This window comes from Silurus aristotelis, assembly GCF_946808225.1.
Source record: "Silurus aristotelis genome assembly, chromosome: 5".
Taxonomy (NCBI): Eukaryota; Metazoa; Chordata; class Actinopteri; order Siluriformes; family Siluridae; genus Silurus; species Silurus aristotelis.
Window position 1 is genome coordinate 18,826,141 of NC_139578.1, and position 17,439 is coordinate 18,843,579.

The window sequence follows — 17,439 nt, forward strand, 5'->3', positions numbered from 1 at the left end:
TGTCAAACATATAAGGTCTGTGTGTGTGTGTGTGCGTGCGTGCGTATAGTTAAGACACGCGCACACATTATATATAAAATGTATAAATACAAATATACATACACACAAGATTTGATTTGCAGGCATTCACCCCCATACTTTCTCCACCTTATAATCCTGATGGACGGATAACAGGATCAAATGACATTGCATTAGGAAGGATTACTCTACATATTTGTTTTATTCATACCATGCATTCGTTCAGTCATTCATCACCAGGAAGAAGAACAGGTTAAACAGAAACTAAGTGCTGAGCGGCTACAACGTAAGAGGATCATGTAAAAGGGTTGCAGTCAGATATGCGCTCGGTGTGAGGTCACTGCAGTTCATCCAGCAGCAGTCGACAGCACTCCCCCAGTTTAGGCGGGTCAGATACAGTGGCATACTTTGTGATCTGCGATGCCACTCCTAGCGAGCGTGCCAGATCCTTGGCTGTGTTGTCTCCGGATACTGTAGTTCCAAGTGCTACTAGCAGCCTAAACACAGCCTCTTTGTCCTGCACGACCTCCAGGGCACTGCTAGCCACTGATAAACACTGGGCTTTGGCCTCGATCTCAACATCTTGGCCGTGAAGCACGGCAGTGTAGTTCAGCACCAGAGTGGCCAACGCCACGTGGATTTTTTTATTGCAGACAGAACGGAGCTCGACGGCCCGGGAAAGCACCGCTTCCCTCTGATCCAGGAGCAGAGAGCGGCCACGGGAACCAGAGAAACAGTTACACAACGTACGCAAAGCCAGCATTTGATTGGCTGCTCGGCCATCTGGAGACATGAGGCCTAACAGGTGGTTACACAGACTGGCACCCTCCGTTCCTCCACACATTTCAGCATTGATCTCAGGGTGGCGCACTGCCATGCGCAGGATGTCCAGCACGGGGAAGACGATGTCTGTGAAGAGATATAGAAACCATCAATATTACAAATCATAAAAAAATTATCTCCATTGCCAAGCATCACAGGTTGCATGTACAAGGAATTTAAATCATGGTGTGCAGCTGCTGTACAAATATGAAAAACTAGAAAAATAAAACAGTAAAGCATTGCATATTCTACTGATTATTCCATCGATTAATCGGATAAGAAGTACATTTTCCTTCATTAAAGCGCAATACTAAACATACAAGAGAAAATTGGACGGGTCTCTTAAAACGAACAAATAATTATTATTATTTATTTTTTTTAACAAAAATTTACATTGTGCGGAAATTTAGTTCGATTAATTGCCATATTACATCAAAATGCGAATAGAAAAAAATAAAATAAAAATCAACTTCAAAAAAAAAAAAAAAAAAAAGAAAGAAAATTTCTCGAGGAATTGTTGCAGCCCTAATGTAGTATAGAGTTGGCATGTGGACGAAGTCAACAGCACGGATGATAGACATTCAGCACATAAAATAAAAACAAAATGTTTAGAATTTGTAATTGTTATTTATTTCCACGCTATGATGCCTTTTGGTGCTGTTTGGTACAAATTAAAGTGGTCGGGATGCCGTCAAGCTCTGCAACGTTTTTCCTAACAACATCAATTTGAACTAGGAGTCATGTACGACGATGTAATGAGGACAAACGGTATATTATATGTGAACTACCTTCAGGCCAGTGGCTGGTCCTCCAGAGGATGCTGATTTGTTCTGCTGTAGGCTGATCTTGGGTCTTGTCCGTGACTGTGAGCAGCAGCTTCTCCAGACTGTTTACCACCTCATCAGTCAGCCTGTGGTCCTCCGGGGCGTTGGCGTTTAGCTCCCGCAGCTTAGCTAACATGTACATATTTATGAACTTCCCTTTATTTCATAAATCGATAAATCTTTTATCTGAGGATAATTTTGCTTTGAGCAGAAGACTTACCAGTGATCTGTGCAGCATTGGCCTGCTCAAATATAACTCCGTCTGTTTTGGGGAAATAAATATTTGCGACGGACTTCTGGAGAGCAGCAGAAGAGTACGCGCTCCCACCTGTATACACAAGAGACATATTGGGATGCGTTTCTACACAGTCTGGGAGAGTTTTAGGATATTGCCCAACCTGTGAAGGGATCAGCAACACCTGCAGATCCTCTAGGTGCAGGTCCTGATCCGGGTATGTATCGCCCAGCACCTACAAAAACACATACATATTCATCTTATTCCATCATCAGAATATTAGTGTTATAAACAGAGATTTGCCAATATACAGGAAAAAATGAGCTGATTTTATGAAAAGGGATCAAAACATTTTTTTTTTATTAAATAGTAATGGACCCTTCATTTCCAGCTCATATATCAAAATTGTTGAGTTCCTTAAAATAGGTAACAATACCTGTGAAAGGGTCTGTTCCAAAGCCTTGTCTTGGGTCTCCTGACCCAGGAATATAACGTCCTGAACCTACAGTAAATAAAGGCCACAGAGGAAAAATCTAAATCAAGAAATGAATCTATAAGAAATAGGTCATTAATAGGTTTTTAACTTCCTAAAACGATTCTACATGGGCAGTAAGCAGTGAGCAGCTTGCCTGTAAATGGATCAACAGCTGAGGCTGGTTCTGGACCCAGCGTGTGCCCCTTGGTGTTTTCGATGATGAAGTTAGCCACCTGGTCCAGGAACATGGGGTTCAGGTCATTCTTCTGCAGAAAGTTGTGTGCTGCCAGCCAGGGGTCATCGCTCACGTTATAGGGCAGTTTCATAGAGGGCCCGCCCTCGTTTAAATCAATGGTGAAAACAAAGTCATATTCCTGTGTGAGGGTAAGAGTGCACATGTTTCACATGGATCATTCATTCGGATACTTTGCACACATTTGAATCCTACACAACCAGCCTTGATATTTATTCTCAGCTGTAAGCTTAAATATCAAATCAGTTTTTGGGCAAAAAAATATATTGCACGCTTAAAATATGTGAGACTTAATAAGGTTCTATAACGTAAGCACTACCTTCTTAATGAAAGATCATCAGACACCACAATACCTGAGCAATAACTCTACTCTTATTCCCTGGTGGCTTCAAATCCATTCACAAATCTAATCTCTAATGTCAAAGACTAGCCACCCGGTCGCTTGCCATAACACTGCGTCAGCGGTTCATTCATTAGGCTCATTCATTAGGATTCCGTTATCCATCCTTTTTTGTTGACTTTCACAACAATTTCTCTCGGGAGTTTCTCTTTTGGCATCGTCGTGCGTTTAAAAATCAGCATTGGTGAAGCTTTTCTTCTGATGCCGTGCAGCGCAGAAGACAGCTGAAGTGCGTTTTTGATGCCTGGTTGTTTTCAGTGTGCCTGATGATTCGCATTTACTGTTGACAGTCCGAGTGAGAGGCAGGTCAAACCTCATCCATATTTATGATCTCATGCGGGTCGATTCAGTTGGAGCGCGCTCGATTTAATACAAAGAGTTTCATTGGGTCACCTGAACCCGTTCGGCAATTTCATTGGTCTAATGTTACGGGGCTCAGGTTTTTGGTGGCATGAAGCTTGTGAAACCAGGAAAAACCCGGGGAAAATCTATAAATAAGCCGCTTCATTGTTCAAAGCGTGGGAAAAAAGTAGTCTGGAAATTACGGTACTCTTTTCATTCCTATAAGATCATGATGTCTAACTAGGTTGTAAATGTATGGTTACCTACCTTGCCCTCATACATTACAGTGCCGGAGTTCTTGGAGGAGCCGCCCACCACATCTCCAATCTTCACCCAGCGGCTGTCATTCATGCTCCACTGGTACGCCTCGACATTACTGCCCTCCTTTATGAGCCGTGTCTGACCATCACGATGCCCTGAACACAAAAACACAATATACCTTTCAAGCTACCTTCATTTGAGATGGATGGATGGACGGACAATATGTGGTTCTTCTCCAAACTGTTACCACAAAGCTCAAGGCTGGAACCCAAACTTGTTCCAGCATGTCAAAGAGAGCTTCATGAAGATATGGTTCACATGCTCTGAAGAGGAAGATCTTAATGGCAACACTTAAAAACACCTTTGGGATGAACTGGAATGCTGACTGCACCCCAGACCAGATTTGTAGAGGGAATTATAAGAGCAAATTCTGGACTAAATGTGGAATGCGATGCTGAAACAGCACAAACCCATACTTATGACTAGAATAGATAGATAGATAGATAGATAGATAGATAGATAGATAGATAGATAGATAGATAGATAGATAGATAGATAGATAGATAGATAGATAGATAGATAGATAGATAGATAGATAGATAGATAGATAGATAGATAGATAGATAGATAAGAAACTCACATATTACAGCAACAAAGAGTATAAAAAGAGTACATTCAAAAGCAATTTACATTCTAAATGAATCTCTATTTAAGGTGACCAGAGACACAATGAGAAACAGACACATGTGAGTATGTGATGTGGTAGTGCAGTATAATGCAGTAGAAATCAAAGAAATTTCCCATGTAGTTACCACTGAAGCGTATACAAGCTCTGCTCACCGGATTCATTTAAATGCTCTCTGCCTGGTAACTCCTCTACATTGATGTCTCCAAGGTCTCCACCCATGGGGTTAATGGTGGATTTGGAGAGCTCTTCTTCGAAAGCTTGCAGATCCTGAGCACTCGCTACACGTTCCTCGCTCTCAGTAAACACTCGGATCGCACCGTCGCTGTGAAAAACGAAACGATGTCAGTAATGCCTTCACTTATCCAAACTACAAAGCCCCCTTGTAGCACCCTAGTGCTCTGAATTTAGATTAATGTGTTGATCTGAGAGTGTAGATGATACTGTACCTCGACCCTACAACAATGTCTCCGTTGGGCAGCAAACAGCAGCACCAGACCGACTGCGCAGGCAGACAGATAGTCTGAGCGCATTCACCATTTTTCCAGATACGAACTGTCCGGTCTTCTCCTGTACTTACGAAGTCTAACAGAAAATGAAAAAAATTTCAGGAATGTCCACAAAAAAATGTCCTGTAAATTAAGAAAAAACTAATGAAATATTTTTACTGTGAACTGATTAGATAATGGTAGAGAATCCAGAACACGTGATGACCACCTTTTCATTTTCCATGTTTGCCTACATATGGTTATTCTGCTGGTTAACCTACATCCTTCCCTTCTCATTGGCTTCATACTCAAGCATATTCATAAGTCCACACTCATGAATGTAATTCATACGTACGTATTTTACTCAAAAAAAAAAAAAAAAAAACTGCCCCTGCACCTTTTCCATTGGAGAAGACCGCCAAACTGTAGATGTAGTTGGTGTGACTGTAATAGACTTGAACGCATTCTCCGGTTACCATCCATCGTCTGATGCTGGCGTCGTTGCTACAGGAGAAAAACTCCAGGTTGTTCAGCACAGCCAGTCCTCGGACGCAGTCCTCATGACCTGCAATACAAAACTAGTGGTAAACTTTCTAAATAGTTGCACACTTTAAACTGGGCTCCCTAATCACCAGGCAGTGGATCATTTTGTACCGGGACACACAGAAAAAATAAGAACCTTTAAATTTTTAATTTATGTCCATTTTATTGACTTTTGCAGTCTGCAGGGTGTTTTGTTTAAAAAAAAAAAAATTAATAGATAATAAATAGATAAATAAAAATTATCATTAAATCATGTGTGTGTAATAATAATATAATATGCATGTTACTGTGTGGAACAGCATATGAACCTCCCCCCAGACCCCCATGATCCATGGTCCTCGATAAAGGTTGGGGACTGCTGCTTTAAACTATATTAATGCCTTGCTTGTAATTAAGACATAAATAGACTACTGTCTAAACTTCCATTCAGTATTACTGCATGTACTCTCACTGGGCATTTTATTAGGAACACTATATTAATACTGGAAAGAGCCTCGGTTTTGACTTAAAACATTCTGCTTCACTACATGGAGTCTACAAGAACCTTGGAATTATTCCTTGGATATTCTTGACCATGTCGACATGCTTGTTATCTTGCCAGTCCTGCAGATGTTTCAGGTGCACTTTCCTGCTGTGAACCTCTCGATCCACCAAAATCCCAAAGCTGTTCAACTGGATTCAGATTTAAGTCCACATTTCTTGTATTGGCTGAAAGAAGTGAAAGCCAGAGTGATGCTCCGCTGGTGTAATTAGTCTGCCTCTAGCATGTTGTGCATCCTGCAGATGCTTTTCTGCTCACCACAATTGTACAAACTCTGAGTTACTGTAAACTTTATGTCAACTCCGACCAGTCAAGCCGTTCTCTGTTGATCTTTCTCGTCAACAAGACATTTCCATGTTGTGTGTGAAAATCCTAGGAGATCAGCACCTATAGAAATACTCAAACCAGTATAAGCTGAAGTAATTATTTGGCTGATTACGGTTTGCTTAATTTGCATTTCTCTAACAGTTCCCTCTCTGCTAAAATGTTTACCTCAACGTACATAAACAGACACGCACAGGCTCCAAGTTACGGTCGCATTTACACCAATCTGGATGTATGCGGAGCTTCAGTGTGTCAATACAGATCTACTTGAAGCCATTGGGGCAAATAAGACAGATGCAAATGTTAAATAAATGTCATCAGTGCTTATGCTCCATAAGTGGGTTGTGAGAAGAAGGAAAAATTAGTTGAGTTAGATGAAGCGGTAGAAGGTGAACCTAGGAATAAAAGATTGGTGATTGGGGCAGACTTTAATGGGCATGTAGGTGAAAGGAACAGAGGTGATGAGGAGGTGATGGGTAGGTATGGCCTTAAGGAGAGGAATGTGGAAGGGCAGATGGTGGTATATTTTGCTAAAAGGATGGAAATGGCAGTGGTGAATACTTATTTTAAGAAGAAGAAGGATCATAGGGTGATCTATAAGAGTGGAGGAAGGTGCACACAGGTGGACGATGTTCTATGCAGGAGATGCAACCTAAAGGAGATTGAAGACTCTAAGGTGTTGGCAGGGGATAGTGGAGCTAGACAGCATCGGATGGTGGTCTGTAGGATGGTACGACAGGGTGCCTAGAGAGGAGTTGTGGTATTGTATGAGGAAGTCAGGTGTGTCAGAGAAGTATGTGAGGGTGGTGCAGGACATGTATGAGGACAGTGTGACAGCAGTAAAGTGTCCAGTAGGAACGACAGACTGGTTCAAGGTGGAGGTTGGACTGCATCAAGGATCAGCTCTGAGCCCTTTCCTGTTTGCAGTGGTGATGGACAGGTTGACGGACGAGGTCAGACAGGAGTCTCCATAAACTATGTTTGCAGATGATATTGTGATTTGTGTGGAGAGTAGAGATCAGGTTGAGAAGAGCCTGGAGAGGTGGAGGTATGCACTGGAGAGAAGGGGAATGAAAGTCAATAGGAGTAAGACAGAGGAAATGTGAGTGAATGAGAGGGAGGGCAGTGGAGTGGTGCGGTTGCAGGGAGAAGAGGTGGAGGAGGTGGAGGAGTTCAAGTACCTGGTGTCAACAGTGCAAAGTAATGGAGAGTGTGTTAGAGAAGTAAAGAAAAGAGTGCAGGCAGGGTGGAGTGGGTGGAGAAGAGTGATAGCAAAAGTGATTTGTGATAGAAGAGTATCTGCAAGAGTGAAAGGGAAAGTTTATAGGACTGTGGTGAGACCTGAGATGTTGTATGGTTTAGAGACAGTGGCATTGAGTAAAAGACAGGAGGTGGAGCTGGAGGTAGCAGAGCTGAAGATGTTGAGAGACTCAAAGAGTTTAGAGACTCAAAGCACTTTTGTACATCGCTCTGGATAAGGGAGTCTGCTAAATGCACAAACGTAAATGTAAATGTTGAGGTTTTGTTTGGGAGTGACAAGGATGGACAGGATTAGAAATTAGTTTATTAGAGGGAGGGTGTAGGACGTTTTGGAGACAAGGTGAGGGAGGTGAGACTGAGATGGTTTGGAAATGAGGGAGGAGGGACATGGGGTATATCGGTAGGAGAATGCTGAGGATGGAGCCACCAGGAAGGAGGAAAAGAGGAAGACCAAGGAGGAGGTTTATGGATGTGGTGAGGGAAGACATGCAGGTAGTTGGTTTGAAAGAGGCAGATGTAGAGGACAGGGGGGTATGAAGAAGGATGATGCGATGTGGCGACCCCTAATGGGAGAAGCCGAAAGAAGAAGAAGAAAGATGCAAAACAGTCACACTTCAAAATTACTATTTGGTGAGGGAATGACTATTTACTGTTATAATGTAAAACAGGACTCTTGTTGCTGTTATCAGAAAATACAATTTGTGGTAAAAAAAAAAAAAAAAAAAAAAAAACTATTTGTGGTTTTGCATTGAATGTGTGTGTTCTCGCTCATGTTTTATTTTAGAAATATAAATTCGGTAAACGCTCTACATTTAAAAAAAAAATAATAAATACAAAAACTAAAAATTACACATACCTACACATTACACAAAAAAAAAAGGAAAAAGAAAAGAAATGAACACTCACCCGAGTATGTTCTCTCACAACGGCCTGCTTTCCAGAGTTTAATGGTTTTGTCAGCAGATCCTGTGAGCATAAGACCCTGCTCTGGCAAAATGACAACTGCCCACACTGTTGCTGTGTGACCCTTCCATCAAGCAAGATTAAAAAAATAAATGAATAAAACAAAAATGCATGTTTATACCTTTACTGTAAATACCCATTTCCATCTATTAAACTGATCGACGTGAGCTTACCTGTAAGGTCATCATACACTTGTCACTAAGCCAGACTTTGGCAGTTGTGTCCCACGATCCACTGAGCAACGTCCCGAACTTTCCAGCTGAGAGCGAACACACTGTGGCGCAGCAAAAGTGTTGTTAGTGTCTGTTGAAAATCTGCTCCGGGTGTCCCTACTTTATGATTTAAATCCCAAACAGGTCAGGAATACAATATCAGCAATCAATGCCATTAGGTTATATTTGGTTTATTAAAAGTCCTGAAAGATCTCGATTTAGTTAAGTGCATGTTCCTCAAATGTAATATAAAAAAAATACATAACTAATCTGGAACTGGACTGTCTGCATTGCTATAAGTGTGATAATTCTAGCGAAAGTTTGAGAGATGATCTAATAATCTAGCTAGCGTTCTTTTTGAACGCGTTTCTAAATTTACCGTTAGCAAATCGCCAAAATGATCTGCGTTCTTTCTTTTTTGCAAATCTCTTTCTTTTTTTTTACATTCGTACTATTAGGCTTTTCTTACAGTGCATCTGGAAAGTATTCGCAGCGCTTCGCTTACACCAAAATGGATTCAATTCATTATTTTTCTCAAAATACTACTAACGATACCCCAGAATGACAACAGGAAAGAAGTGTGTTTCAGATCTTTGCCTTTGCTCAATATAGTATTGAAGCACCTTTGGCACCAATGACGGCCTCGGGTGTTTTTGATTATTATGCTACAAGCTTGGCGCACCTGGGTAGTGTCTCCCGTTCTTGTTTGCAGAAATGCTGTGAATACTTTCCTGATGCACTGTAAAAAAAAAATTTATCATCTCTGTGTGCCTCGAATGTGTCATCTATATACACACACAGAGCTCTTTCCAGCTGGGGATGATGTTAAAAGCTGGTAATGATTATATCTTGACACACCCATTATACCCTAAATTAAAGTGTATTGTGTTTGAATAATCTGCTTGCTTGTGACTTAAAGCAGATTTCACTCTGACACACACAAACACACTTCCTGAGGACGAATTGTGAATTCAGATCAGATGTATTAAAGCAGGAAAATCGCTGACTGAGTAGCACAACTGGACACACCTACTGTAAAAAAATTTAATAAATAAACACACACCTGTGTTTTTGTGGCCCTTGAGCGTGAAGAGCGGATCCACCCTATCCAGAGAGAAGATGCAGATGTTGTGGTCACTGCTGCCAGTGGCGATGAGGCCACGGGGGTAGGTCTCATTTGGAGCGATGATGCACACACAGGACACGAAGTTGTTGTGGCCGTTCATGCAGTGCATCTCTGTGTAGCCCCTGCTCTCGCTACATGACAGGAAATCACAGAGTATGAGATGATATCGTTTTGTTTGTCTTTCACACTACTTCAGCTTCACAGCAAGATCTTTGATTATTCATAAGACAGAATTTTTATTTTTTTTTTTTAAGATTTTACACTGGGATGTTTGTAGCTAATATCATGATACATGCCTAAAAAACTAAATCACACCTTGTAGCGTTTGCATATTCTACAGAGTAAATGTATACTACAGCCCCTCTACACCTTTTACTTTTGTGCTACATCACTTTCTGTCATGGACTAATGGCTTGGTCAATGTACTTATGTTTGGATTAGTCCATGTTTTGTTCAGTCTAGGTCTAAACCAAAAACAAATTCCTTGTATGCTCAGTCATACACCGATCAGGCAAAACATCTTGACCACCTGCCTAACATTGAGTTGGTCCACGCATTAACAGCATTAACTTCTTCAGCAATTCAACTACAGTAGTTTATCTGTTGGATTGGCCCACACGGGCCAGCCTTCGATAGATAGCACTTTTGATAGAAACTGACCACTGCAGACCGAGATCACCTGACAAGAGCTGCAGTTTTGGAGATGCTCTGACCCAGTCGTCTAGTCATCACAATTTAGCTCTTGTCAAACTCGCTCTAATCCTTACGCTCGCCCATTTTTCCTGCTTCAAACACAAAAAATGTTTAGTTCTCCCTAATACACCCCACTCACTAACAGGTGACATGATGATGAGAGAATCAGTGTTATTCACGTCACCTCTCATAATTTTATAATGTCACAATGTTACGCCTGATTGGTGAACCTGGCTTAAAAAAAAAGCCTATTCGGATTCTGATCGGTGTGTCTGCATCATGACCGCAAGGTGTACAATAATCACCCCCCCACAGTGTCTGGGATTTTGTTTTTATTTGGCTACACCCCATGACAATCAGTTACTAGGCTTATAAATATATATCCAGTGGATATTTGAAGGAAAAATGGGATCCATAGGTGAAGTAATTAAGGGTATAAAACAATAGAAATTGTACTGAGAGGGTCAGTGGTTTTTTTTTTTTATTTTAAGTGGAAGTCCCTGGCTGTTAAAAGCCTCCTCATCTAGGAGGTCAGTAGCTCATGTATATGTATGTTGAGTTTCGTCAAATGGGATCAGTTCATCCCTAGTGAAATGCTGAATTTGAGGTTTCACATATTAAAACTATATCCTTTTTTCTCCCCTATATCTTAACCCATACATTGTGATCTTTATTTCCATGGTTTTCCAGATCTGACCAGATCTTTCAATCCCACACGTTTCCTGAAAAACCATGTTCCACTTTCTATTAGCTTTGGACACCCAGTTCCTTCTATAGAATGTAAATGTTACTACATTATGTCCCAGTTAGATATAAGTACCAGTATATGTACACTCTTGGACCAGTATCTTCACTGAACAAAGAGCTGATGGACAGTAAGCAAACCGGCTACCTTGAATCTGGCACCCAGACTTTGGCTGTTCTGTCTCTGGACACGGAGACAAAAGCTCCATGTGGAAAGCACGCCGTGGTCAGTCCCCTCACATCCATCTTATGGCCCGGAATGGTGCAACTTAGCCGATATGTGCTACAAGAAGCCATTGTGGCGCTTCAGCTCAAAACCGATCAAATGACAAATGAATTTGCTAAAACTAAACAGTTACAACCCGGAAGTGACACAGCAACGACGAGCGCGTTCCTCTATTCGTATTCCGACAGGCCCGGGTCCTGCCCTGGCAGTAGTTACCGGAGAGGGTTGGACCGCCTCTTCTGCGCTGTGATTGGCCAGTAATTCGCACTCACAAGACATTAGCCAATCAACAAAAGGTTTTGCTGATGTGGGCGGGGATAAATAATCCGTTTTAAGAAAAGGGAACACGCCTCATGACGTGTTTTTTGTTTTTAATCTATTTTTGACATTGTTGGTAGTTTTGAATGTAAAAAAATCAATATTTTATATTTTTTAATCGACTGTGTATTGAAAAGTATTAAATTGGAATTATTTTAAACCTTTTTTTTGTATGTGTTTATATATTTCTTAAAGTTTACCCCGGAAAAGAAAAAAATATATATCTTACTTTTTTTTTTTTATTAACTCAATAAATAATTACATATAATTTCAAATGATTCTATTTTTCAAATCGTTTCAATCCCGAAATTTTTTTTATAATCTTCCTTAATATTTTTATGTCTCTTATTTTTTCTTTATATGAACTTTGCTCCGGAAAAAGATCGCCAGCGCCGTCCTTCTCTGACAGGTGACAACAAACATGGCGAACAGAAGAGTAACAGTGCTCATATTCGGAGGTTTTGTGACTGCTGTAGCAGCGGCTTTTTATCCAATATTTTTCCATCCACTTACTCACGCAAATGATTACAGTAAGTTTTGTTGAAATGTATAAGCAGAGTTTTTCCACCTCACCTGCACATCACCTCTTCCGGTCCCTTTTTATTTTCGTATCAGTACCTTATTCGTGCTATGAAAAAAACCAAAGTTTGTTTAATTGCCACCATCACCGGTGTGTCTAATCTTCATGTGTACTTCTACAGAACAAATCCAGAAAGTTAACCGAGCTGGAATCAATCAGGCAGATGTCCAACCTGTTGGTGAGTAAATATCTTTCTTCTAGTAGAACATAATACCTCACTGACACATATCATGACTCTGATATGAGAATAAAAAGAATGAAGAGACACACACCTGGATCAGATCCTGATCAGACAGCACAAATACACATCACTGATATCTGATATTTACGTTTTGGTATTTTTTGCATCCAACTTCTAATGCTGATTTGTTTGATTAGGAGTGAAGATCTGGTCAGATCCATTTAAACCCAAATCGTGATGGAAGATGGACAGGAGAGGAGCTTCATGGATTATAGGTGTTTAACAACGACATTGTGTGTGTGTGTGTGAGAGAGAGAGAGAGAGAGAGAGAGAGAGAGAGAGAGAGTGAAAGAAACCTTATGCTGTCAGACTGTCACTACTTTGAAATTTTATTCTATGAATAAAGTTTATAAGAATGTGTTTGCAAATGAGTGCAGCATCACAGTATGCATACAATATTTGTGAAAAAGACTATAGTAAGACAATAGAAGAAATAAATATATATTACACTTACCCTTGAACCCTCATAGGACTGCTCTATTAAAGCGAGTGCTGATGTCTGCTGCTTTGTCGGCTGCATGATTTCAAGATACAGTATGTTTTTTCATTTGTCACAAACCTAGTTATATACACAATATATTACATACACAAAATTGTGCATTCAATAAATATGACTAAATAGAAAATTACAAGTTACAAAGACAGTGCTGCGCGCAAATGCAGAATGAACACCAGTATGATTTTAAAGGAGAACTGAGCATAACTAATGGGATAGTTTAAAAGGGCATGCTTGCATTGAGAAGTATGATAGCTTGTGGGAAGAAGCTGCTCCTAAGCCTCTCAGATTTGGTCAGCAGACAGCGGAAAAGCATGCCTGAGGCAGCAGACTCGACGAGTAGTTTCTGGGGTGATTAGGGTCCTCGATGATCTTAATAGCCCCGTTTCTGCATCAACTGATGTATATATCCTGCAGAGAACGAAGAGCAGACCCTGAGATGTGCTCTGCTAAGCACACTACCCTCTGAAGGGCTTTGCAGTCCTGTTTGGAGCAATTACCATACCAAACCGAGATGCTTATACTATATAATAGATGATAATACTATAAATATGAACCTCAACATAACAAGAAATAAGTCAAGAGTCTTATGCTAGTGATATTCACATTACTAAACAGAGAGCAAATCTAGGTTTATGGGTTGTAGCTGAATATACTGTATATTGATATATATTGATATGAGCCTTTCCGAAAAAAAGAAAAAAAAACACCTGACACCTGACCACCACACCAATATGTACTTATCACAGTTTTTCTCAGTTGCTTTGGAGAATTTCTTAGATCAGAAATGAAATTCTGAAAACTACTTGTTCAACCTCCACACCATGTAGTCACTTGTTCGCATCATAGAAGCATTTCTTGTTGCTTCAGTCAAATTGCGAATTCTTCGGTACATTTATTTAATTGATTCTGTACAGGTGTCTGCTGTTTTCTACATTATTAGTTGTTTATGTTCATGTTGATCAAAATATATTATACTAGTTTCATCTGAATGGTCTTAACCCCCAAAACATCTCGGCATCAGCTCATTGCATAAGTCATTAAAGGCAAAATGGTTACACCAGTTGTCAGATTCTGTCATCTAAAATTTCTATTAAACCGTTTTTTTTGTAAATGTGACTTGAATTGAATGAATTACGCAGATGAATTTTGAATGTCACTGAAGAAGGGAAGTGTATGGCATCAGATCAACAAATGATCAACTAGTTCTCTAAAACAGGTCAAAGCTGAATCTCATAAACCTTTAATTGGAAAGTGTATACAAAATATAGAATTACAATTTCTGAAAATAGATGAACAACCAGTAAAAGTGTGAATCCTGTCCGGTTTCTTGTAATCAATATAAATCAAATATGCAATTAAATACATTAATTTGTGCTTGAAATTCATAGATGCTGTATGAAGAAAGTCAAATCTTGTGCATTTTTAATCATTGCGATCCAAACCGTAGTTTATATCAAGAAATCCTGAAAATGTGGGCCGTCTTACTGACAACCTGCCTAAACATTTTGACGATCTCGTTTGTAAACAATCACAAAAGGACTTTTCATTCTGATGGGAATGAGATGTTCATTGACAAAAATACTTACTTTTGAGAGATGAACTTGGGATTTTGAGAAAAGTACAGGCTTTTGCAAGAAATCCAATGTATTGCGCTGTTTATCCAAAATGTTTTGACCTGGACTGGTTTGCAAATATTACGGATGATTCGAGAAATGCTCCAAAGCAACCGAGAAAAACTGTAATACGTGTTAAGTAAAATGTAAAACTAAACTTCTGGAACTCTAACACAATGTTATTTGTTATGAAGCAAGACTCCCTCTAGAGGGAGCACTCGCACAACACAAGCAGTGATTTGTAACGTTGTTTTGTTTGCATCAGATTTATAGCATGTAAATAGACGAGAAATTAATTTTCTTATTTGTATAAATTATCTCCCTCTTTTGGGAATCGATCATGAACAATTCTCAGAATTACAATTTCTTTAACTCCATGTTCAGGCACCACGTTTTGTCAATGAAACACAGCCCACATACTGGACCAAAACTATTTTCCAGAGCTTGCAGATTGTGGCTGAAGTACAAATGAAGTTCGAATTGAAAAGAATTGAACGAATTGCTCGTTTTGAAAGTGGATCCTCATAAGCGCATTGGAAGCGGGTTTTGTTTCGTATTAGCTGATCCACCACGTGCGTTATGTTACGGTGTAAAAATGAGAATTGCAATCACATCAGACAACACATGATTAAACGCACTTCAAAAACTGGTTCAGGTGTTTGCAACAGTATACAAGCTTCTCGCTGAGTTTGTCATAGTTTCGTCTTTTGCTGCATCGTGATCAGATTTGTAGGATTGCTTTGACGTGGAACTGTGTTTCGCCAGGAACCAACGTGGGAGAAATGAAATCCGTAACCCGAGAAAAACGCACGAGGGCCTGAGCACTGCTCTAGGCAAGTCCTGTTGTCGTGGTAACAAGTGTGCGCCCACACCTGTGTGATGGTTAAGCCCAAGGCCCTGCTGCTACACACGCCTATAAACATGGCAGGATGTGTGTTTAGAGTGACTAGCTAGATCCCTAAAACATTAAACTAGACTTGTGAAATAGATTTTTGCTTCAGGAACACTTAGTTATCTTAAAGCTGTCACTAGTGGTATGTTAGCATGTTGTTCTTTCTTTGTAAAAAAAAAAAAAAAAGCTGTTGCGAGCTACTTCCAGAAAAATATTTTGCAACATGGGTGGTGCTGCACTTTGCTTCGCCACATGGATTCATTTCACAGCTGCGAGGGCACACATTTAGACTAAAAAACATCACCAAACCACACAAAGCACATAAGGTTTTATGAATAGCAATGACAAGTGATGTAGTGACAAACATTTTAATACTCTAGTGTACACTTCAGGGCAAAAACCAAAAACAAATGGCAAAATATAAAGCTTTTGATCGTCAAAACACAATCATTTGTCAGGAAATTAGCAAGAAAAAACCTCTAGTGTAGATCCTGCTTTATCAATCCATTGATTGGGTGTAGCAGAGAACCAAATAATCACAAAGAGAATGGTTTTATCATCATTTTACCTTTGTGCCTAAGAAGACTATTGAAATGATTTTCCCTGTTTCTAGCTTTTCCTCATACATTTCCTTGCAGCAAAGGTAAACAAGCAAATGGTGGTGCGAGAGGTTTCAGGAGTGCATTTGTTTATTAATTTTATTTAATTTTCTGAACAATGTTTGTTGTTAAAACCATTTAAAATGTAATACATGTCATTTGGGCCATGTCCCATTTTTTGTCCATGACTATGCAGTATGTAAGTTGAGTATTTGTGACTTGTAATTATTCAACATTATGTAAGCGTTATGATTAAAAACAATGATTGTGTATTCCAGTTTGATCGAGTCAGTCCCTGAGTTCCTTGTCTTTCGGTTCCTTTTCAGCCAGTTAGCTGTTACTGTGACTGCCTGATCACTGTCCTGGCGATGCGTAACTGCTTATACTGCAAAATCATAAACTCAAATAACCTACAGAATAAAGTAATCACCTAGGTATCTGAAATATTAGCTCTGATCGGAATGGAAATGTGGCTGTTTTGTTGAAATCCCACAGCACACTCCATGCACCAGATTGAGGGCTCAGTGTAGGGTCTATCACTGCAGCTCTGTGAATCTCCAAGGCTGTTAGATGCAGCTTGCCTACTAACCCTTGCTCATGATCTAATCTGTGTATTTTGTTCTCCAGCCTGTCAAAAAATTATTTGGCATAAACCAGATAGTCTTGGCACACTTGCCAAAATCAGAGAATAAAGCTGAGCGCACACTATATGACATTGAACATTTCAGAATCGCTAACCATTTTACACGACTTCACTTGAATTGCTTGCAATCAATCTCTTTTCTTGGTCTGGATGTGCACATTTTTACCTGGTGAGATCCCCTACCAAAGCATGCCTCATTCTCAAATAGTGCTTCCTCGTAAAAATAAAACACTGTGACTCACTTCTTTGCATAGACATGAGAAATTAGAAAAAACTTTTTTTACTGTTCTTATCAACTATAACAACTATAAAAAGTCTGCCCTCACATTACCACACAAAAAGATGGATGATCAACTGGAATCAGGGATCTGATTATGATCACATCACTGGCTATCACTGGCTTTTTCCACATTGCGGTAATGCATGACAGAAAATGTAAAGGATTTTTTTTGGAGATATGAAGACTCTTGGGATTATCTGAAAAAGACTGAGAAAGTGAAATTGCTGGACGGTGCACATGACATGCCTAGTGGATGTAGGAACATGCTTTATGTAGTTGCCGAGCCTTGGGGGATTCTGGATGCACAGGAGTCTGGAGTTAGTCAATCAGCACCAGAAT

General features: G+C 39.9%; 2 protein-coding genes and 1 long non-coding RNA gene across 3 annotated transcripts; 2 read left to right on the forward strand and 1 right to left on the reverse strand.

Annotated features, from left to right (window-relative positions):
- Positions 1 to 201: 201 nt before the first annotated feature.
- On the reverse strand, positions 202 to 11,694 carry plaa (phospholipase A2-activating protein). Its single transcript, XM_083541268.1, has 14 exons — positions 11,358 to 11,694; positions 9,710 to 9,903; positions 8,608 to 8,708; positions 8,378 to 8,498; positions 5,201 to 5,368; positions 4,765 to 4,900; positions 4,471 to 4,640; positions 3,637 to 3,785; positions 2,529 to 2,748; positions 2,336 to 2,401; positions 2,063 to 2,134; positions 1,885 to 1,992; positions 1,629 to 1,793; positions 202 to 927 (listed from the first exon to the last, which is right to left on the reverse strand). The coding sequence occupies exons 1-14, from the start codon at positions 11,504 to 11,506 to the stop codon at positions 356 to 358; spliced, it is 2,391 nt and encodes a 796-aa protein (XP_083397394.1). The 5' UTR covers positions 11,507 to 11,694; the 3' UTR covers positions 202 to 355.
- Positions 11,695 to 12,135: 441 nt separating this feature from the next.
- smim20 (small integral membrane protein 20) lies at positions 12,136 to 12,942 on the forward strand. Its single transcript, XM_083541291.1, has 3 exons — positions 12,136 to 12,283; positions 12,455 to 12,511; positions 12,712 to 12,942. The coding sequence occupies exons 1-3, from the start codon at positions 12,175 to 12,177 to the stop codon at positions 12,750 to 12,752; spliced, it is 207 nt and encodes a 68-aa protein (XP_083397417.1). The 5' UTR covers positions 12,136 to 12,174; the 3' UTR covers positions 12,753 to 12,942.
- An 814-nt stretch (positions 12,943 to 13,756) lies between these two features.
- LOC310726082 lies at positions 13,757 to 16,126 on the forward strand. The gene is made up of 2 exons (XR_014533636.1): positions 13,757 to 15,373; positions 15,412 to 16,126. It is a non-coding gene; the product is annotated as an uncharacterized lncRNA (long non-coding RNA).
- The last annotated feature ends 1,313 nt before the right edge of the window (positions 16,127 to 17,439 follow it).

Excerpts from the sequence above, each read along its gene's own strand:
- plaa (XM_083541268.1), bottom strand. The coding sequence starts at position 11,506 with ATGGCTTCTTGTAGCACATATCGGCTAAGTTGCACCATTCCGGGCCAT. Across the intron at positions 4,901-5,200 it reads GGTCTTCTCCAATGGAAAAG|ACTTCGTAAGTACAGGAGAA; the intron begins GTGCAGGGGCAG and ends ATTTTCTGTTAG. Across the intron at positions 2,135-2,335 it reads TGGAACAGACCCTTTCACAG|GTGCTGGGCGATACATACCC; the intron begins GTATTGTTACCT and ends GTGTTTTTGTAG.
- smim20 (XM_083541291.1), top strand. The coding sequence starts at position 12,175 with ATGGCGAACAGAAGAGTAACAGTGCTCATATTCGGAGGTTTTGTGACT. Across the intron at positions 12,284-12,454 it reads TACTCACGCAAATGATTACA|AACAAATCCAGAAAGTTAAC; the intron begins GTAAGTTTTGTT and ends GTACTTCTACAG. Across the intron at positions 12,512-12,711 it reads GGCAGATGTCCAACCTGTTG|GAGTGAAGATCTGGTCAGAT; the intron begins GTGAGTAAATAT and ends TTGTTTGATTAG.